General features: G+C 37.0%; 1 protein-coding gene across 3 annotated transcripts in view; it reads left to right on the top strand.

Annotated features, from left to right (window-relative positions):
• Positions 1-23,604, top strand: part of CDK14 (cyclin dependent kinase 14) — a 319,525-nt gene that overhangs the window by 170,651 nt on the left and 125,270 nt on the right. For all 3 annotated transcript variants that reach the window (XM_013367818.3, XM_021290955.2, XM_021290954.2), the window contains 2 exons: positions 10,958-11,078; positions 20,979-21,072. In XM_013367818.3, coding sequence (XP_013223272.1) covers positions 10,958-11,078; positions 20,979-21,072 — 215 coding nt within the window. The remainder of the gene's footprint in view (positions 1-10,957; positions 11,079-20,978; positions 21,073-23,604) is intronic.

Below are 23,604 nucleotides of genomic sequence, written 5' to 3' on the forward strand. Positions count from 1 at the left end.
ATTCATCATAACTCAGAACAAAAATATTGATATGCAAAGAAAAAGATTATAATGAACAGAGACTGGCAGTTCATTAAAAGCAATGTGTCATTTAACACGATATGAAATAATTCCGTAATTGAGATAGCATTTTAAAGAAGCAATGGCTCTGTGATTTATACCATTGTTTGTTTTGCTCTAGACAGTTCAAAACCTTGCCTTACTGCAATACAGTCCCTTCTTATCTAGCTCATTTTTAATAATTTATTCAGGGTTTTTCGATTCTTTCTGGAGGACAAGGTGCTGGATATATTAATATCTTTATAGATGCAAAATTCATACTGATGTAAATGAACATCATACTTGCGGGTCTACCTGCATTAATATGAAAACTTCCCCTGCAGCAATTGGCCTTCATGACAGCCAGAAGAGGTCGGTCAATGCTTGTCTCAGTCATACTTAACACTTCTCCAGAGATTTACATTTCCAAAGAGCTGTACAAATAAACGTTAACTCCACATAACCACCTTATGTATGTTACAAATAACCCAGTTTTGCCTCTGGGTCTTACAGTTTGAAAGAGACAAAGTTACCAATATTAAAAGTGGGAGATCAGAAAAAAGCCGCTTTTTACCTGGGTGAGGTGGGAACATTAACAATGGCTTTGCGTGGTTGGGAAATGCTGCTGTGTTACACAGTCTGGAGAATGGCTGGTTAGATCTTCACCTTGCTAATGGTGCCCAAGGTCCCTTCCATGGTCAGCTGACCCTTTCTCACCTTTGGCTTTTATGGCTTATATTACTTAGATATGTCAGATATTATAGCCTGTTTTTTTTTCCTGTGGTCATTTGAAATAAGGGAGAAAATTTTCGTGTGTCATCTCTTACTCCCACCCACAGCCATGAACATAGTCATATACTTCTTAATATAGCAATTTTTAAGTCACTTGGACATTAGTTTTTGAGTTACATTTGCTCTTGTGGCTATATTTGCTTCTGAATGTATTTCGTTGCAGTGGGTTGATTTGATTGTAGAAGCAGATACCAAGTACAAGGTACTAGAAGGGAAAAACTTTTTATGTCAATACTGTCATCACTGATGTTAAGTTGTGGAGTCTTCAAGCAGGCTGGAAATTGGATTCAGCTGTGAACTGTCTGTAGACTTTTGAAAAAAAAAAAAAGTAATAAGAAAAAAAAGTGTCTCACTGAAGTGTACTTTATAAACACAAATGCCTAATATTAACTTCTTGAAACTTTGGCAGTTCTTTGCCCATTCTGTCTTACAGTGCTCAGGATTGTCGCCAGCTTTGCTACAGAGGTTGCAGGATGTGATGCTAAATGAGGTGTGCCCACCTGCACTTACAATTTTCTCTGCACACAAACGTGAAATAGTAAATTGTTTAAATGAAACATGAAATGTTTCAAAGGTACTAATAATATGACAGTAGTATTTTGTCTGTAGTCAAAATACTGTTAGGGATCCTTTGCTTGCAATCTACAAGTAGTTTTTATCAAGCATTGCATGGAGAAGTACATCCATGGTCCTTAACTTAAAAGAAAGAACAGATGAAAGAATGGCTCAGTTTCAGTGCTAATAAGTGTTCACTTGTTTTGTTCAGGTACAATACAGGCTTCTGCAACTCTACTGACTTAGTAGGCTTACATATGTACATAATAGACTAGATTTGGTCATATAGCTCCAATTTTGCCATCTTGACAGGGGCGTTTAAGTGTTTCAGTATCACTTTAAAGATGCAGTGTGTGGAACATTTGCTTTTAACTACATATTTCCAGAATCATATGTTAAAGCACAGCCTTAATGTTCTTCTAATGTAACTTTTTGAAAAATGAAATTGACTATTTTAATTTCTTCTTTTTCTGTGACAAAATTGTATTAACTTATTAGGTGGCTCTGCAGGAATACAGATGCCTGATTACTGATGTAAAGCCAAACAATTGTTTAGACCTAAGCCTATTGGAATCTCTCTCACATAAAACTCTTCTTCTAAGATTTGTGATTCAGCTAATTTAAGATGACATATACATTAAATAAGTTTTGAGGAGTGATTCAATTGAATGGGTGAATCTGAGTCTCCAGAGATTCCTGTCGTAAGATGTTGCTTCATGATGTTGCTTTACAGAAGCAACAGTACTTACACAGGTTTCCTTAACGGTTTCACACTTGAAAGCAAAGTGAAAAATCACTTTAAAATGTAGTGAAATCTACTGTAGAAGTTTTCTGTAGTTATTTTATTCTTTGATGTGTTTCTAAAAGCTTTGAAATAACTGAAAAATAAGTTTTAAAACTGCATTAGTTTTGCATTTTTGCAGCAATGTTTGTACTGTACTCTACTGATATTTTTAGATCATTTTTCTCTGACTTAAGCCAGTGCATTCAGATGTGGTTTTAGATGCTATGAGTGTTATCTGGTATGTGACCGTATGTACTAATGTGATAGCACATGCAAAACCTACTGGAGTTATTCCGCAGAACAGCCAAGACAGTGTTTTAGCTGCTAAGGAAAGACAGAAGCTGCAGAGTATAATGGATTGTAGCAGTACCAAAAATCAGCTGAGTATTTCTCTTGTCTATAAATAGTCTGTCTCGGCTACTGGAAACAGCCTGGATTAAACTCTGTGATCACTAGAGAACCGCTTGTGCCGGGCAGGGCAGCCGTGGTTCAAAAGACGAGGCTGGATAATAGAACAAATGCAGCTGTGACCTGCCTCATAGAAGTGTGTTCTCAGGTGACATCTCAGCGGACATCAAGTGTAATTGCGTTGGCTGTGCAGCACAAGGCCCAGGGGTACAGTGCCTGGTGGTTGCGGAATTGTGCGGTTTATACATAAGTCAAACCTTGTGCTATAAGAACTGATCGTTTCAGTACCCATGTGGTGACAGTTTTTCAGATTCACAAATTCCACTCCTGCAGGGTAATGGCAAGTGGAAGTGTTGTTTGATTTAGAAATGGAACTAGTTGTTAGATCTGCTTTTCAGAAGTGCTGTTTGTTTGTAGATGTCAGTGTTGTTCAAATACTTGCTTCTTCAAGTAACCCTGTTCTTCTTGAATTTACTGTCCCAGAGTCATTCCAGGAATGTGATCTGTTTGTGAATATATTTCCAAGCATTCAATGAGGTTTTTACGAGTTGACTGTGACTTGAGGTATTCTCTTAATCAAATTTCTCCAGATACGTTAGCTCTAGATTTGAAATGAGGGATCAGCAAAATAGGACTATCCCATGGGAAATCACTCCATAAAGTGACATCACAGTAGTCAGGTGACTGTCGTCTTTGATCAGTGTTCCAGCACTCCACAGATTAATTGCACTGAGTAGTGGTTGCCATTAATAGATGGAGAGGGTGGTATGTGTTTGCTGTGGCATCACCTTGTCACTGCCAGTGTTGTACCATCATTTAAGAAACAAAATTACTTGAGTGTAAATAACTGGGGTTAGTTGTTTGAATATAAAACTCCTGGTGAAACTTTGCTCTTGTGTTTCTATTTGGATGACTGTGAATCACTACAGTAGCACCAAATTGTGCTTATTTAACAGTTCTTCAGCTGTCAGATTTAATGAAACATTAAACTGGAAGGATTTAAGTGGCACTGCTGCCTCGTGTACAATGGGCTTGAATCTGGTGTGTGTTCAGTCCCATTAGCACCCAAATGAAGGGGAAGGCAGTTTGTCTACATGATGATTTTCTTAAAAAGAAAGTCTTGCACAGCACAGAGCAAGCATATTTCTTTGCAAATACGTTGTATTTAGCCTGTCGCATACAATATGTCAAGTACCTACTGCACTTTTATCAAGTGATAAGTTATCAAGATACCAATTGATAAGGTTTGGTTCATTTTTACTTAAAACCCAGATGGAGTAATCAAAAAATGGCTCTTGAAGTCCTGCTTTTAGTTGTGCAGATGGGGGTCATGCTAAATTGTTATTACTGCACTAGCCTGCAGTAACTTATTAACTTCTATGCTCAGTGCTTGATGGGCTATTGCATTTCACCAAATTGGACATTGTAGTTTTCCATTTGTCTCCATACAACATTTTTCCCCTGGATCCCCCCCCCCCCCCCCCCTTTTTTTTTTTCTGAATTAAATTGATTTGTTTGGGGGAAATCCTAATGACAGTGAAACATTTATACCTCAAAAGTGTAGGCAAGTGGTCCATTGCCTTTCTTGTCTTCAGCAAGTTCATTGCTCATATGTCTTAAAAGTTCACATATATATATATATATATATATTTTAATTACTGTTCTCTTCTAAACTCATAATTGTCCAGTATTTTAGCTGCTTCCCAGTTTTCTCTCTTTTATTGGAGAATGTTAAAGTATCCACAGATGCATTACCTCTCATTTTCAGTGGAGAATTAATTTCTGCCTGTTTGTTCTTTCTCATACTTCCTCCCTGCGCTCTGCAGATCTTCCCAATTTAAAACCATCTGTTCAGCCATTGTTAACTCTTTGCTTCAAACTTAATAACTTCATTGTGGAATGAGTAATTCTGACATTTTCTCTTACAGCTCTATTAGCAAAGTGGTGTGTTCATGCTGGGACATTGTTAGGAATAGACGACATAATTTTCTTATAGATACTTTTTTTTTTTTTTAAATGAGATAACAAACTGAGGATCATTGAGTAAAAATCCAGAATCTGGAAAGCAAATCAGGCAACTGTTAAGGTATCGTGGGTGCATATACCATACTTAGAATGAATCTATGTATCTTCACTAATGCAAAAATTGTCTTTGATGTGAAATTCCTTGCTGTCCTTGAGTTACGTTAGCTTTCGCGTCTGTGAGTATGTTTACAGTGTTTGTTTTTTTTAATTTTTATTTTTATTCCTGTCCACAGTGTTATTTTTCTGCTTCCAGACCAGCAGAGGCAGTTTGCACATATTCATGCTGACCCAGAAAACCATGGGAATAGATATGTTTTCATGGTGTTGAAAATGGAATGTATATTTCTTTTGTACTTCCATACCATTTTTTCATTGGAACAGGATTTTTAGTGTGTTCCTTTCTGCTAATAGAAAATGAATGAATTTTGTAGTCATGGTGCATGTTCAGCATTAGTGGGCTTTTTTTATAAAGATATTAAAGCAGAGAAATAAACAGCTTTATAGCTAAGATAACTTTCAGTTGAATTAATCAAACAGATCTTTACTATAAAACCAACAGCTGAGTTCTTTCTTGTATTCAACTTTGCTACTGCCTGTGATCCCTTGGGAGGCTCAGAATGCAGACAACAGAGATGGTGACGAAAGAGGTGATGCTGGAGTTGTTGACAAAAGAAGAACACATTTTATGAGGGCTGGAGTCATTCTTCCTGTTAGGAGAAAAAGTATTTCTGCATCTCCCCTCTCTGTAACTTGTGTTTGTCAAATTGATAGTTGAGTCCTATTCATAGACCAGAATAATTACTGTCTGTGCTGTTGTAAGTGATTGTCTGAAGACATATATGAGATAAGATTTGCAGGGAAAAGATAATATTTTATTAGAACAACTGATGCAGCTGGAAATAACAGGCTGAGAGGCACACATGCCTTTTGCTTATTGCTCTCCGTGTCCTGGAGATTAACTCCTGCACTCTGGTTTGGACAACTAGTCATTAGTCCAGTACATTTTTGGAATATTAATTGGGGAACCTAATTAGGCTGTCCCTGATACTGGTAACTTTCATGAAAGAATGTCACTACCATAATCTGGTGGCTGTATTGGGACTTGTACATAAGGTCTGGAGCACGAGTCTGATGAGGAGCAGCTGAGGGAACTGGGGCTGTTTAGCCTGGAGAAGAAGAGGCTGAGGGGAGACCTTATCTCTCTCTACAACTACCTGAAAGGAGGTTGTAGCATGGGGGACATTGGTCTCTTCTCCCATGTAGGAAGCAATAGGACGAGAGGAGGTGGCCTCGAGTTGTTCCAGGGGAGTTTTAAATTGGATATTAGGAAAAACTTCTTCACAGAAAGGGTTGTCAGGCATTGGAACAGGCTGCCCAGGGAAGTGGTGGAGTCACCATCCCTGGAGGTGTTTAAAAGACATGTAGATGAGGTGCTTAGGGACATGGTTTAGTGGTAGACTCAATGATCTTAAATGTCTTTTCTAACCCAAATGATTCTATGATATTGTAATTAATTTATCCTATATGATAGGAATTTAATTCAGATGCTCTGTGAGCATCTTAGAGGCAGATGTGTTCAGGTAAACAGTGAAACGACCTGAAGGCTGAAGGACACTTTTCATTGCTAAGAACTGACTTCTGGGCTAGAGAGCTGACTGCTTCATTGAAGCAGTGTCTGTGTTTCTGCCCATTTCACTCCTGTACTGTTGTGGTTCAGGTATTCACTGAATAAATACGCTTTTATTGGAAAAAAACTAGCTGAGTAAATGGGTTAAGTGAAGTTGACAGTTCATGATCTACAATAGAATACATTAACAATAATTTAGTGTTGTTACTGAATCACAGTTATGTTTTTAATGAGCTGTTTACTTCAAACTCTAGGTAATTGTTAAAATAAACAGGAGGCTAAAAAAGGAAGAATGAAAATAATCTGAATCAAGGAAAAACAGCAGAAAAAAAATGCGCCCCCCCCCCCCTTTTTTTTTCAGCATACCTTGCTAGAGGTCTTTCTTGTTATATCTAAATTGAAATAGTAATCAACTCAAAATATATAAGATACAGTGGAAAAGGAAGCCATGCACATGGTTGGCAAGCCCTCTTTTTTGCAGTCATGGCTGGTTTTCTCATTTGCAGAATCACATTCACTGTGAACAAAGGCTTCCTGATTGTCATGTGAACTTGACTAGAAAGCTCTCTGGCAGCTAAAGAGATATCAAATATTAATATTTGTGCTCATGTAGCCAAAGGTGCATATATTGAATAGGACGTGAGTCTGGCTATAGCTATTGCCTCTTGTGAAAGCCAAATACAGTTTAAAAATTAAAGTGATATATGCAATGTGTTTTGTTAATAACTGATGCTAGGTAAAATCAGATACAACCTCTGAGATAAAAGATGAAGGCAGATGAAGCAGAGAAAATTATGTTTACCAAGGAAGGAAGAAATAGATCTCTAAATATATATAGATTTTTTTTTTAAATTCAGAATAGGAGGTAGCAGGAGGTTTTCTCTGTTAAAGACATACATACACACATAGGTATAGATCATTCACCCTGTATTTTAAATATAGGGCATTGTAGGATAGCCCAAACCGTTGCTTAATGAAAGACTTAAAAGCAAGTTGTGCTTTGTGTCACAGCACAGGTAGATGCTGTTGTGCAAGCCTTGCAGTATGTAGTGTATCAGAACAGTTTCTTCTTTCTGTTTGGATAAATAATCGCCATAGAAGTGAGTGCCTGGAGAACATTAAACAGTGTCTGTTCTTCCCATAATTACACACAAGTTCCCCAGTGGGTCTGACGCGACCTGACTTTTAATAACTGGGCCTCATGCTTGGCTTCCTGCTTTCAAAATAAGGCTGCAACAGCAGGACACATGTTGACCTTTTATCTTTCGGAAGACACAGGAACCAGAAGGGAGTTCATGGCCTGTCAGGAGGTCCTCCCACCACCTTCCCAGGCCAAAAAGTGCTCAAGCGGCAATATGTAAATATTGAGTGCTCACCTGGTGATCTCTTCATTTATCTTCTGGATTTTCTGCACACTAGCCATTCAGGTTTGAAGTTTTGATGATCCCCCATAAGCTCAGTCTTTTTGAAATGAGATTGTCGCTCTTCCTGTAGTGTAACCATGGAAACAGACAGGGAACCCTTAAAGAAAGTGATCGAACATGCTGTGCTAATTAATCCTACCCTTCAGTTTTCTTTCAGTTGAAGGATGTGGTTAAATAAATTTTGCATGAGTAAGCATATTTGGATGTGCAAAAGGGTACAAAATATGTAGGAAATTTTCTTGCAGAAGGATATCTGAGAAAAACCCAACTGGTAGCTGTCATCTGTTCACATCTGGAGCATCAGAACAAGAAATGCAGTATCTTGTTAGTGTTTCACATATATATGTTTTGATACAGTTATTTTAAAACTGTAAATATATCTGAAATATGAGGTTATTTTTTCCATGCCTTAAGTGTGATGAGAGACATTTACATTAATTTTGAGTCCTTGAGTGAAAGTGTTCATAATTGCAAATGCCTTATTTATGCAGAGCGTTATTCAGAAAAAGCAGACTTTGCTCCCTGCCCAAGACAAAGCAGCTTCTCTGAGGCGTTAGTCATTTCAGTTCTGCACAGGGGGAGTGACTGACAGAACAGAGGGACTGTGCCAGATTTTCCTCTGCCAAATTTTAGCCTTTGTGAACATTCCCCTGGGTTGTTCACTCCTGCTTTCTTCAGTCTCCAAAGTAGTGTATGTGCCTGACTAGGAAACCAACTGGCCACAATTCAAAACATATGGCCTATACCCTTAAACCTTTTAAACCTGGTGATGCTGTCTGATGCCAATGTATGGCTTCATCTTGCTCTTACAAATTAAGGGGTTTTTCGTAACTTTCTCCATTCCAGTAATGATCCTCTTATAACTGTGAAACCAGATGCAGCATCTAACCTCAAAGGCTTTCATGTTGTTTTGGAAGTGAAGAGCAGATAAAACAAAAATATTTAGTTCACCAACAGGCTGAGTTTAGCCAAAAAGGACCATCCTTTGAAAATTGGTTGGATTTTGTTTAACCTAGAATAGAATAGAGGTGGAGGAGATCTAGAAAGAGCTGGCTGAGGAAACAGGGTGGGCAGCAGTCCCAGCAGGATGGGAGGACTAGTTTATGGTGAGCAGTCACGCAGGAGGAGGAAAGGTGTACTTGGGCTGGCTGTAGCACTTGCAAAGCTCTATCCTGGCAAGTAAAGTGGCAGAAATTGGGAGGGAAGCATGGATATTGTATTATTTGCAGTATGATTTCTGGTATGGCAAGTTTGGTACTTATTACTCTCTACCTGGGAGATTTCTTGAGTGTGTGGATCAAAAACTTTATGTCATGGAGACCTGAGTTCATTTTTCACCCCACAAGCTCTGAAGTTATTTGACAGTTTTCCCAAAATCACATGATGTTCCTGTCTTCTTAAAAATGCCTTTTCCCTGCCTGACTGTGCTTTTTCTCCTGTCAAAGCTAGGCAGCAGATTACGGAGTAAATAGTTTCATTGTTCCTCAGGCAAGACTAAAGGGAGTCTCAGACAGGCAAAGAAGGATGGGGCCATTCACCATCCAGGCTTCTTAAATCTTTTCGTAAGTTTTATTTATCTCAATAACAGCAGGTCCATATCCACAATCTCAGGGACGACTGTTTCAGTTAAGTCACCTAGGATATAGGTGCTCAGAAACTCAGACTTGTTAATGTTTCTGTGGGCTAGGAATAAGAATTATTCACCAGTGAGAACGCTTTGTGGTTTCTGACCTCCTAGAAGCAAAACATTAATGTGGAGGCTGAGGCGCTGCAAGTGTGTGACGTGACAAGTCCTCTGGCCTCTGTGGGGCTGTAGTGCACTGGCCAGCACTGAGTTGTCTGTGTGAGCGAAGTTATTTGTCAGTCTGGTGGCCAGGTGCACAAACATGAGATGGAAGTCTGAAAACTTAAAATAAAAATGGTTATTCATGTTTGAAATGTAATTTTTTTTTAGAAGAAATTCTGGCATACAAGTCAAATTATTCCCCTACACTGGTCTAATAGCTATAATCAGCTGATAATGCGATCTACTGGCAAGATTTGCCATCATTACTATGGAGATGTATTCACTGAGATTAACTGTTCTTGACTAGCTTCTCCAGTGTACTCAGAATAAAGGTGCAAAGGGCTCTCATCTGCACTCTTATGTGAATTCTCATGTTGCACGTTTCTTTCCGAGTGTATGACTTTGATTTCTGTAAGGTCTAAACCATGACCTTCTGTTTTAGTAATTTCATTTGTTTTGCGAAAGGGAAATCAGTAGTTCTTTGTTTAGGAAGACACAAGAAATTCCAATGGGGCGTTCTTCTGATTTCCACTACTTGTGCATGTCCAGTGTTCCCAGTGAGGGAGATGATGGTCTCAAGACAGTGAGCAGCTTATTTGGGAAAAGTGTTTGCAGGCACATGATAGGAACAGTTGCCACAGCCCTGAAAATCTTTTTCTGTTACCTGGAGGAGGGAAGCTTCTGTAGGGGAACCATTAGAAAAGTATTCTCTACTTCTGTCTTTAGCATAGGAGAGTCTCTCCTAAAGCCTTTCCAGTTTTACATGAGATAGATTATGGTTCTGTAGTAATGTGAATTATTTCAAATAGCTGACAAGCTTAATTATTGTCAATAGTATATCTTTAGTACGCCACAGATTTCATTGAAATTATTTCTACTGCCAAGTTTGATACATTGCCAATATACGTTTGCTGAGAGAGAAATTTGCACGTGCCATTTTCTGATGTATTGCTGCAATATTAATATTTATTTGAATAGTGATGTGTGGGTGAGTCTACTGCTTTCAAATAAACTTGAATAAGCAGACTGGTGTTTGCAGTGTAAACTGTGGAAGGTTTCCTTAGGCTCCCCTAAAAAACCAAACCTCATCTGCGGCACTATTTGTCTGGGAGTTTTCTTCTCATTTCCTTTCTCTAAATAACACTGAAATGGAAGACTGTGGATGTCTAAGGATGGGCAGTTAACAGAAATAGAAATCTTTGTTTATTTGTCTTTCATTTAGGTATATCACAATGCATCTTTGCATCTCTCCTGGGCCTGTGATTGTCGTAATTAAAAACATCTTTTATTATATTATTCCTTCATAATATTCACAGCTCTGTTAAGCCAGGTACTAAATGATAGATGCTACCATGTTCTTTCATTAAGTAACTTAAGCCACTATTAGAAGAAAAAAATACTTGCAACATGCCATCATGTTATGTGGTGCATGTTCGTATATCCTTTTAGGATCCTAACTATACAGCAAACTGTTACTTTGTTTTGTTTTCATTAATTTCTTTGTATTTACCCCACAGGTCTTGCAAGAGCTAAATCAGTTCCCAGCCATACATATTCTAATGAAGTGGTAACCCTATGGTACAGGCCTCCAGATGTCCTTCTGGGATCCACAGAGTATTCCACCTGCCTTGATATGTGGTAAGTATAGCATCTTCACTCAAGAGTCTATGTAGGCGCTTTAGCGCTGATTTGCTTTAGATGTGTAAAACAAATACATAGTGAGATTAGTGGCACAGATCAAAAAACTTGTGTGAGTATCTTTGTGGATCACTCCGCATCTCCCTAATGGAAGCCCCTTCTGCTACTCCGCTGGTTGGCAGCTAGTACCTGCTCTTGACACACCACTAGAAGAACCATTGGTGTTTTGCAAGAAACTCAGTTGTTGTTGCTTGACTTTCATAGTCTTAATGTGGTAATACTTTGGTATTACATGGTATTTGTTTTTCAGAAAATAGACTTTCTCCATGCCCAGCTGTAGCAAGGACAAATACGAGATTCTCTGAATGTGAGAATGCACCCTCAGTTCTTAATCTACTGTACTTGTCAGCAGTAAATCAGTGTGTGGCACATCACTGAATGGTTTTCTTTCAAACCTACAGATTTTATTTAGACCTGCAGGTTTGAAAGGGCAGTTTGATGTTTACAATATAGAGCACGTTGCTCTTTTTTGGTAACATCATTTAGCCCTTTGTTGAACAAAGGAGGTATTTGTTTTTTTGACTGCTGGAAACCAAGATGGAGGTTCTTAATTTACCCCTGTAGATTCTGAAGTCACAGGATCTCTGTAATCTGCACAAATTCTGTAATTAGTAAGAGCCTTAACTGTGTTAAGAGGAGCAATGAATTTTGAATCAAGAAACAGAAATGTGTAAAGAAATATTTTTCCTTACAAAGACAATTTCATGCTGTGGAAGATGTTACATTTTTTTTGAATGTGTATTTGACTTTTTAAATCTATACAACTCATTTCATTCGAGGAAAAAAAATATACTGAGCAAGTTTCAGAAAAATATAATGATTTTTTTTTGCAGTTTGCTGAAATATTTTTCTTTAATACAGGCATCCTAAATTTAGAATTATGCTGATGTTAAAATCTAGAGGTAACTGTAAGATAAGGTAAAAAGGACTCTGTTTTCATACAGTGAGTGAAAAATATTTACCAAGGTAATCTTGGAGCACAGTACTGAAACTGATGACCTAACAGGAATTTTTTTTTTGCTGAGGATGGGAAGTAAGCATGACTATGTTGTGTTTAGTCCTGTAGCTGAGATCAGAGAATGTGGGAGGAAAAGCAATGTTTTCCTGAAAATCTCAAGTAGGTTTTCCCTGCAGTGCTGTTAAGACCTGACTGCTGGGGGCAGGAGTGAGACACTGCAGGATTGTTTCACTTGATGGGGTTACTGAGTATAAATACTGCAATATCTAATTCTGAAGAGAGTGTTTGATATAACTGGACCTCTGGCTGTTGTAGTTCCTTGACTTGTAGCAGAATGTGAACCAAGAGGCAGGAAAAGGGAGAGTGAACAAATGTCTCCAAATGTGAATGTTGTGATCTAGCAACTGCACCAGATAGGCAAAGGCAGCATCTTCTGTATCAGCTGTCTGCTTTTCTTCGAAACATTCTTCACCTCACGTATCTAAAAGAGTTTCCTCCAGCATCTCAGCTTCTCATCTACCCTAAAACTGCCGTGATGTCCCAAAGATCAGGTTCGACCTGGTGTCTTCACAGCCTCTATTCAATCTCTGCATCCCATCTGCTTTTGACATTTTGCAGTCACCTCTTTTCCCAGATACACCTCTGACACTCTCAGCAAGAAGCTTGGCTTGCTTGGGGTGAGGCAGCACAACTGCATCGGGGGGTGGCATAAATAGTTCTTTCTGCTCATCTTCTTATAGTTCGGTCTATGTGTGTTCAATTCTTGTGAGTTCCACACCTTCGTGTACATATGTACATACATGTCCAAATTTGTAAAGTACAAAGAGAATGAGACAATATGTGGAAACCAAACTGCTCAAGAAATCCTCTAAAATACTTTTTTTAGTCAAAACATACATTGGAATTTTTTTAACATTTACCAGTTAAAAAATAATTGCACTTCTATATTAATGGGTTTTTTGGTTGATCTTTTTTAACTGAACAAAGGATTTTATGACATATTTGATTCTCACTGAAACTTTTTCCGCAAAGAAAAATTATTTGCTTAAAAGTTTAATAAATCTTAAACCCAGTACTTTTTACATTCCTCCCAATAATGATTTTAGTAAAAGTATAGTCCTGCTATGTGATGTTACTGTGTCAGAGATCAAATTAACCCATACAGCTAATAGAAGCATTTAAAATCAATTTTAATTGCAGACTGAGCATTCCCTTCATAATCATGTTTGTATTCAAAATTACATGAACAGCAGAGAAGACCAAGGAAGGACTTAAAATGCCACTTCAGCAATCCAGGTCATGTTTTTGTCAGGACTTTCATAATGATGCAAGAGTATTGAGGAAGAACACAGTTACATCTTCAATGATAATGATGAATTATGTCCTCTTGTACAGAGCATAAAAAGATCCATTTGCTCAGGGATAGATGTGGCGAGTTTTGTTTCAAATGAAAAACTATGTCATACTACTCTTGTACTAGATTTATAACATTAATTTTTACTGCCCTGTACAAACTGAAGAACTATGAAAAGCTTAAAAAAAAGCCTTAGTAATATGGTTTCTTTCACATGGCAGGAATTTATGTAGAGGCTCAGCTACTGCCACATCAGAAGTCAAATTAGAGCAAGTGTATATTGTATGTGACAGAAAAGCTTTAGGTTTTTGCTTCTCCGCTTTGCTGGGTTGTCTGAGTGCTTCCAGTTTGATTGTGAGAGGTGTAGTTGCATGTTAAGGTCACTTATGCTGATTTGGCACGTCCAACAGTGAGCCCTGCTGGAACACAGGCAGGCTTGGGGCTTTATTTATCCAACGGTTGTACATGGCTGGGCCATAATTACGTTAAAACCACTTAGTGTCTTCCCAGAGTAGGAGGGAGAGGCAGACAAACCCACCTACCATCAGATTCCAAGGTAATTTGGTAATTTGTTATCTAAAGTGTGTTTGTAGCATTAGCATTTTTATGCAATTACTGGCATTATGGCCTTATGGCAGATCATGTGTGCTCTCCTGTGTCCTTATTGATGATCTACATGATGACAAAACTAGGCAGCCACTTCACTAAATATTTAAATAACGTTGAGGTAGAAAGCACAGCTGTTTCTTCCACTTAGGAAAAAAAAAAACGGAGGACCTTTGCTATAACCATGATAAATGACATTTCATGCTGGTTCCCCAGGAATAGAAAGTGGGGCTCCTACTGAGTAGAAGACCAGCTGCATGAAAAAGGAGTCCAAGTATTAACCACTGGACAGTGTCTGGGAAGCAGGTGGTGGAGGCTGCAGGCTATTTTTACACTTCACTTGCTGGTGTAGGGCATTAGGATAGTAACTAGAAGCTAATGATCCACATGCAGTTTTACATTCTCCTGCATTCTTTTTTTAAATAGCCAAAGGCAATAAAATAATATTAATGAAGACATACATGCATTAGTGGTGTCAGGCTGGTGGTGGAAATCAATGCAGTGGGCTTTGTGATTTAGTGCTGACAGCATTTGATACAGCCCCATCATGAGAATATATTATACTACCCAAGACTGCATAAAAGATTTGTGATAACCTTTGATTTTATTTTTTTTTTTTCATTCTCCTCTTGATGAGGACTTACTAGTAGCTAAGAAAATGGCTTTGCATTGCCTCTGGTGTAACTTATCCCAATCCTTGAATTTTACAGTCCTTTGAAAGTCAATGTGGGCAAAATAAGCTTCAATACATAAAGGGTTTATGAATTGCTAAAACCCATATATAAGTAACACAGAAACATAGGGGGAAAAAAATGCCCAAATGAACCTATTTGTTCCTTACAGGAAGAATACAGTATTTGTAAATGAAGCAATTTAAACAGACTAATAAATCCTTTTTCATTCTGGTAATGTACTGCTACATCTGGGTTGCTTACATCAGGAAGTCACAAGGGATATTTTATTTTGAAGTACAGCTGGCTTTAAACTGTGTTTGCTAGCAGCTGGCTTTTTTTTTTTTTTTGCATATCCTGTTGTTTTCCTTTTAAAAAATACACTCTTATTTACATTTCAGGTAACTTAAGAACTTATAGGCCGTGATGTATTTTAAATTCACTTTTATTAACTAACATCAGCTATGATTAGTGCTGTGGAAGAAATCACTTAAAACTGAGCCAGTCAAATGTTATGAAATTGCTTATTAAAACACTGTTATTTAACTTTGTAACATCTGGATTGGTATGCATGATTTCAATTTTGTTCTTAATTTGGGGAAAGCTCTTCTTGTGGAGTTTTTCAGTCTATCCTATTGTTAGAAAAATAAATGGTATTTTTCAGGAATATGCCACTTTCTACACATAACCTGCTCTGAGTGCAGATTTGGGTGTTCACTGTATCTCCATGCATGTTTTCATTAATAATTTACCAATGAAGACCTATGACTGTAATTAAGATATTTATTAAATAAAACTGATCTTATCTTAGACACAGGTGCACCAAATTATGTTTTTACACAGGGGACATTACAAAGGCATCTTTATCCTGTATCTGCTGTAAACAGTTTGCAGTGAAAGATCCAAGAGCAGGAGTCCCAGTACACCCTGAAGAAAGGCTGCTTGGGGCCTGAGAGAGAAAACAGCGTAGGGTAGATTAGTTCTTTTGCCCTTGATGTTCTTTATGATTATGACTTCCAGTCCCAAGAAATGCTAATCTGTAGGATTAGGATATTAAGGTGAGGCTATTGCAATAACTGTCAAGGTATTGTTAATTAAAATTCACTTGTCAGTGAGTTCTTCAAAAGTTTTTTTCAGCTAAATTAGCTTTTGATTGGAGAAATTCTCACAGGGTTGAATTCATAGAAACACCACGTGTGAGAAAACTGTAACTATTGGAAGGGCATTTCTGTTTGTTTATAGAAATATATTTTATCTGTTTGAAACATTAGATTTACTATTGCTGCTCCACTGCTAGAAATATGTTTTATGTGTGTTGGGAAAGTACCTTATAAAGGTAGCTGGATCTAGAAGAGACAACCAGGAAGAACACACGCAACAGGAAAATAACTCATGGCCAAATGTTGCTCAAGTTTGAAGATTATTTTCTTGAGCTTTTTTTGCCTTCCGCTTTTACAGAATAAGTGAGTCTAATAGAAAGATTCTTGCAAAAAGAGTTCATATACATTTTAGTCCTTCATGGATATAATATTTCTTAATGTAGAAACTGAGCATTGCTACAGAGAGTTGGGTTGCAAGACAAATTTCTGGAGCTTTTATTTCTAGGTAATTCAATGACAGAGGCAAGAACATGAGCACTCTATTCACTTGCAGTTACAATTGCTTCAAGACTGAAGCATTGAACTATCATACTTTCAAGTAAATTATTTTTCATTCATTGCATCTGCTTTTTGTAGAAATTTTAATGTTCTTTGTCATCATGGAAGGCAAATTTTGCTTCAGTCATTACTTCTCATGTGAGAACTGTCATCTGTTTGCCTTATTGCCCCTGTTCATTGATCAGACTGTACGTCCCATCATATGTTACTTTTCACATATTAAAGTGGAGCATAATGAAAGACAAATTACAATCAAGTTCACCATTTATGGGTATTCTGGCACTTCAGAATTAGATCAGATTTTAGTCAATTAAGAAGACGAAAGCCCCTTGCTTTTCCTTCCTTTCCCCCAAAATTTGTTTTTGTAGTTCTGTTCAGGATTATATAGGAACATACTTTGTTCCTGGATAAATCAGACAAGATAGAAATCTCTGTCCCCTTTCAACATGTTGCATATCAATAGTGGATTTTATGGAAGAGATTCCAGTATTACATCTTAGTGACAAATTCATAAAAACACAAGTAGTTGAGTTTTGAGAGGGGGCGTGTATTTTATTTTTGTCTAAATTCTGATATATTTAGCAGTACAAACTGCATGTAGTTTGGGAAACTTCAGTGAAAACTCTACTTTTGCTCTGAATTTCAGAAATCTCACCAGGAAGTTTACTGGAAGCAATTCCTTAGTTTTCATAAAAGCCTTGCCCCTCTGAAGCCCAATCCTGCATGCTGAAAACAGGCTTCATGACCAGATAGAAACTTTCTGTGTAGATCCAGCATAGGCCTTCACTATAAAGAACATGCTGAATGTTATCACTTGTACTGAGCCTGCTGGAAAGCAGATCCGTTCAGGACATTTAAAAGATACATAATAAGCATATAGGCTTCTATAATATTGATTTAGGTATAAACTAAAGCCTGCTTTGAAAATAACTCATTTCAGAATGTGTCTGTAGTCTCTTTTATGGATCCATCAAGAGAAAAATCAGAATATTAACTGAAGGAAACAACCCTAATAATAGTTTATAGATTGTGCCTCATCAAAGCTTTTGTTTGGTTGGTTTTGTTTTTGTTTTTTTGCTGTATTCAAGTACGGATAGGCTGGACATTCTTCTTGTTGCAGTAAGGATCTTTTTTACACAGAGACAGAAATGTGAATTCTTAAACAAAAAATACAAAGCCAAGCCACCAGTAAGCAAGTTAATTTTCAGGGAATACACTCTTGAATCACAAAAGCTGTGCAGATGAAAAAAAATGCAGTTTCCTGAAGCATCCAACATAATTTTTACAGGCTCATTTACTATGTCAATTCAAATGCAAGAGGAACTCATTTAGCTGTGCTATTAACTCTTACTCCCTAGAAGTCTGTATGGTCACAGCCAGAGTCCCAGAAAATTAAGGAGAACAATAGAACAGCAATATTAGATGGTATGGCCACATATGGTCTCATCAATACATCAATAGGTTTAGTCACACTTTTTGTCATCAGAGAGGGTAAGCCACCCATTTCCACACTAAATGGCTGTCACTTTTACTTTGTGAGGTTATTCTATGCTGTTCCATTGGAAAGATCTCTTAATGAAGTCACAGCATTTGGCTTATTTATTCAAAATCAGAAGTCCTGTAAAGATAGTAGGAAAATCTGAATCGAACACACTGAAATATGTTAGGCTAATGGTCTTTTGTCGCAAATTATTTCCCAAGTTCTGCCTGAAAATGGCATTTTCTGATGAGTGTGCACAAATTATACATAAATAACATATTCTTGGAGATGCGTGAACATTAAAGCCAAGTTAATTGGTTGTATTTCATATTTCAAGAAGTAATGTTTGCATCATAGAAACTAGAGATGGGAGTGATCTGTGAGATCATCTGATCCACCCTGCTGTTAATGTAACTCTGTTCCCTGAAGAATATTAAGTGTTTCAGCTTGTCTAGTTTTACATGACTGTAACTATGGAGCTTCAATCCATTGGGAGGCTGAGGTGTAGCACCATTGTATCTGTCTAACACTCACCCTAAAATTTTTATTTCCTAAAGGCATTCTGCTATTTGCAGTTATACTACCTTAGATCTACCTACAGTTCTGTGAACTATTAAAATCCTAATCAGTTCTTCCTTGTCCTTCATTTTGCATAATTTTAAATACAGAGTTATCACGTTCTGCCTGTCCCTTGTGTTTTCTTGTAGCCAAGACTGACATAGTTTTCTTAATATTTCCTTACAAACTAGTTCTTTTGGCATGAAAATAATTTTTGCTTTCTCAAAAATCTCTCTAATCTCTTTGTTTGTGAGGTCTGAAAAAACAAGACAAACTTTTGAGACCTTGTAGAGGATTTATTTATTTTCACGTTCAGTGTCTGTGCTCTTACGGTTTGTGATTCAAGGATCGTATTATATACTCACTTGCTGTGAGCCTGAAATTCACTGACACCGCTAAGGCATCTAAAATACCATCCAGTCATCTTGAAGCTTTTATGCGCTATTATGGCTTTTGTGTGTGTGTGTGTTTTATTTATTTATTTTTAATATTTTTTTAGTGTTAATTTATTCTTTTCTTTCTATGGACTTATTCTTCAATGGGCTGAACACCATAAGCTTTGCAACCAAGCCTAGAGCCTAATTTTCAAGTGGGCCAAAGGGAACAGCAGTCCTCCAGCTCAAACCTTGAAGGCTGTTTATGTTTCTCTCCTTGATGTTTTTAATAACCTTTGGATTTTTAAAATTATTTTATTTAATTCCAGTACTGTTACACTCTCACTTCAGCTTGTGACTAAATGGAGCACTAGGTTACACAAATCTTCCTGTTGCCTTTGCAGCATTTCATTACAAGCAGCTAGCTGAAGTTTCTCTGGAAATGGTAGCACATGCTCTCAAATGATACACTGGTTTGATCAAATGTCTGTTTTCTGGTTGCAAGAATAGAACTCTGATCCTGTTTTCTTTAGTCTAAATTCAGTTGGTTTATTTCTCATCTTGAATAAATGGCTTTTGACTGAAATCTTGAATTTTTCCTTGCTCGAGATCCTGATACTATTTATAAGTATTTGACTAAGATGTATTGTGCCTGTCTGTGCCTAATGAAGCACTAACCAGACTAAATGATGAATGGCAGTTTAATCAATTCAGTTCATTTGGTAACCAGCAGAAGCATATGGGACATAAATTTTAAACTCTCTTTTATAAACACCTGAATCATTGTAGAATAACTGTGCTTTCCAAAGTTTTCCTCCACTTTTCAGTGCCTAAGGAGAAACTTTAGTAAATATATCAATGCTTTGAGACACAGAATTAGAAAATAGTGATATATGTTTAATTTTCTTCTTCAACAAATCTGACTATCAGCTCTCATTGTCATGGAACATAAAATTATTTCATTATTCAGTAGTGGTCAAAGCCTTCAGAGATGAATAAAGCTTGGGTTGGCTGCTGATAATCTTAGTTAAGTGGTATCTATAAATACTCAGCCCTGGCCTTAACAAAAATATGCAATCTATTTTCATTAGGTTGTTTTATTCTAGAACCACTTCCTCACCAATATATGCACACATATCCCTAAAATTAAATGCTACTTTCTGAATGCATCATCACGATACATAGGCAATGAAAAGGTCTGTAATTACTACGTTCTGAATAATTCACTTCTAAACACAAAGTTAAATTAGAGGTTATTGCTTGGATTTTCTGTCACAGAAGTACAAGTCACAATTTCAGGAAGAGGTGGTACTGTACTTAGTTTTGCAAATTCTTGGTTCATTTTGATGTATATTTTGGATTATTGAATTGGCAGTTGTTTTGGGTACAGGTTTTTTTAGTGTGGTTGCTTACACAGATATAGTTATCCAACATAGGGAGGTGTTTGCATGCAGAAGTTGTAGAAAAATGTATGTACGAAAATGTAATTGAACAACTTAAAATATATTAATTAAATTCTGCATCCTGTTGGTAGCCAAGTGGGATGTTTTCCTTAAAATTATTTTTTGGTAAGGGAATGGGGTGCGGCAGACCCCCACAGCTATGGGGTTTGGGCTTCCTTCTGTTATGCTAGAAGAGGGGAAAGGAAAGCCCAAGCAAGCCCATCCCAGAGGTCATCTGCATTAGAGCAGTAGCTTAGTTCAGTGGCTGTGAGCAGCCAAGTGCCCTTTTCCTCTTTACTCATTGTTTTCTAGAGTCTCTTCCCATGCCAAACCCTTCCAGTGTGCCTCCATGCTGCGGTCCTGTCCCCATTCAGCTTCGCCCAAGGGTGCTCTCCCTGTCATTCCCACATCCCCAGAATTTATTTGGGAGCATGAGTATGCTGCTCGGGAAGCACTCGTACAGAGAGAGCTGCTGTACCTTTATTGGTCTCAACAGCTACCATCCACCTTCCTGCTATCTCTATACTCGCCTTCAAACATCTGAGAAATCTTCATGTATAGACATGGACTTCAGTATACATGCATGCTTATCCTTCAGGCTGCATTGGTTTCTTAAAATAGATGAATAAATATTATTCAAATACTGGTGATGGATACGAAAGCATTGTTGTTGGCCATTTAAACTGTAAGAAATCTCTCTAATGTTACATACTTTGTTTTGTTTGTTTTTCCTCTATAGGGGAGTGGGTTGTATCTTTGTAGAAATGATTCAAGGGGTTGCTGCTTTTCCAGGAATGAAAGACATTCAAGATCAACTTGAAAGGATATTTCTGGTGAGTTCTTTATTGCTGAAGTAATGTGCCTAAGACAACAAAGGATTGATTGATCAATGTTGACATATTTCTTTGCATCAGGAATTAAATTACTGATAGAGCCAAAGATCAGAAGTCTATTCCACAAGATAGATACAGTTTACATTATATATTCTTGAAGACTGTGTAGTAAGTTCAGATCCTAATTTTTTCAATTAGTCTCTTCCAAATAATCTATTTGGAAGTTTTTATACAATTGTGGAAAGAAGCTTTCCAAATGTAAGGTAATGGAAACCCAGCTAGTTTGTCATCCATACATTGAAACTGATCAAAACTGATGAGTCTGGTTGGTGTTTTATTAATATTATGCTAATATTGTAATGTTATTGTTATTGTTATTCAGGGAAGACACTGCTAACCCAGGTAGTATCCAAGGTGACTCCTGGTACTGCGGTGGGGTGGCCATCAGGGAAAGTATTGCAAGAGCAGCTTCTTCCCTCAACCTGGCAATCTCTTTTGATTCTCATCACAAATTTAAGAGGGAACCATAAGCACACCCTTGCTTTGAAAGGTTGTTGTGTTAGTAGCATATATTTCAAATGCAGGGGGAGGGAGATAAAGTCTTTCACGATGTTTTTATAAAAGTTACATTCTTTATTTTACTTAGACTTGCTGTTACTATATCTTTTTCTTGAGGACATCAGAGAATTTAGAAACTGCTTTTAGGAGTGACTCAGAAAAAATATCTCTCTAAACCAAGACCTTATTTGACTGTGATATAAAAATATCTCATTTTATGTAAAATATTTTGTTATTCTGCCTCTTGGCTAATATCCTGAAAATTCTTTGCTGTGGAAAAATGGCTGTGTCACAATGTACACAAGGAGCAGCAATACTGAGCAGCTCCTATGATGTGTCTCATTGCTTTGTTTGTTTGCCAGCTTGTGTATTTTAAGCTAGCAACTTCTGCACCAGTTTTAGGGGTTTGCTCTCTTAAATTAGGCTTCTCATTTATCGAGATTAAATTTCCTCTTTATTTATAGAATGTGAAATTTTGAAAACAATACGTTCCTCTTTGGGGCTTCATCTCATTTATTGTGGTAGAATTTTAGTGAGTGTTTTTGCTATGGAAATTGAGTTCTAACAGCAGAAATCAGCGCTCCCTTTAATGGAGCCTTTTTTCACTGCATCATATGAGATCATAGGATAGCACAAAAGGCAGTAGTCACAGGTATATCCTATAAATCTATTTGTGTATACGTTCTGTATATTCATATTTTCTTTTCCCTATCATCACAGTTATTTGTGTATTAAAATGCCAAGATAAATACACCCCAGGATGAGTTTTGAGGCCTGCCAGTTTTTTAAAATTCTGTTTTAAAACTACAGCTGCAAATATTGAGAACAGTGTTGAAATAACAAGGGATAATTTATTGATACTATTTCTTCAATTTGATCTTTTGCAAGCATTCAGATAAAAAGATACAATTTTGGACTGGGTAGCTTTATGGTCTGTTGTAAATCAGAGATAATTTTAAAATCCAAATTAATTAGGCTTTCTAATGGAAGTGTCTAGTTACCATTAGCTAAATAGTTTCAGTGAGTGCCTTCCTAATGTACACTAAGCATCATTAAGAATTTAAGTTATCTGTTTAAAAGTTATAAAACAAAGGATTATTCTTGTTTGGTTTTGTATTTGAACACAAGGATTAAATTCGTTCATTCTCCAGTGAATCATGTATAGTTTGGTAGTTAATAGCGCTGAAAAACAAAATTAATCAGGTTGTTACACGAGATAACTAATACAATTAATTCCCACACAGCGAGCAGATTAACCAATAAAAGACTTTTCCACAAAGCCATCCCATAGTTCACATTTTCAACATCCAACAGTGATGGTTTTCTTGTAACAAAGGGTAGTCTTCTGAAAATGGTGTGAAGTACAGCACACCTTCACACTCTTTTGTTCTGTAGTGCTCTTCCCAATTACACAACTTAAAACAAAAGGTGTATTAATCATGTCGTATCCATTGCCATTGTAATTAGTCATAGCTACACATCCATAGTACTAGGAGTCCAGGTTGCAGCTTGAGGCCTTTAGGGAATCAGTTACGTGGTAGGAGGGAAGTCACAAAATGCTAAGAAATAGCAGTCAGGAAAAATGAACAACATCTAATGTGAATAACAGTTTAAAATTCTCAAGTGGCTGTTTGATTTCCTATTGTATAATTTCCCATTATTATATAAATGAAATTAAAATACATCATATAAAGGCTGTCTCAGTGATTATCAAGTGGAAGTCAAAGATATTCTCTAAATGCTTTTGCATATCTCTACCATTGGCATTCTTCACGTACCTGCCATAGCAAGAGCAGATGCAACCCCACACATTTCTTCCTTATTATGATTCATGTTTATTTATGTTTAATAATGACCTAATTGATTGTGTATAGTAGGTTAAGAATGGAGTTTGATCTTTCAGTTTCAAGAAATTTTCTTTTTAAGCATGTGTTTCCTGACTTTTATTGTTTTAAACATTTGTAGGTTTTTAAA

Source organism: Columba livia, chromosome 2, assembly GCF_036013475.1.
Source record: "Columba livia isolate bColLiv1 breed racing homer chromosome 2, bColLiv1.pat.W.v2, whole genome shotgun sequence".
Lineage (NCBI taxonomy): Eukaryota > Metazoa > Chordata > Aves > Columbiformes > Columbidae > Columba > Columba livia.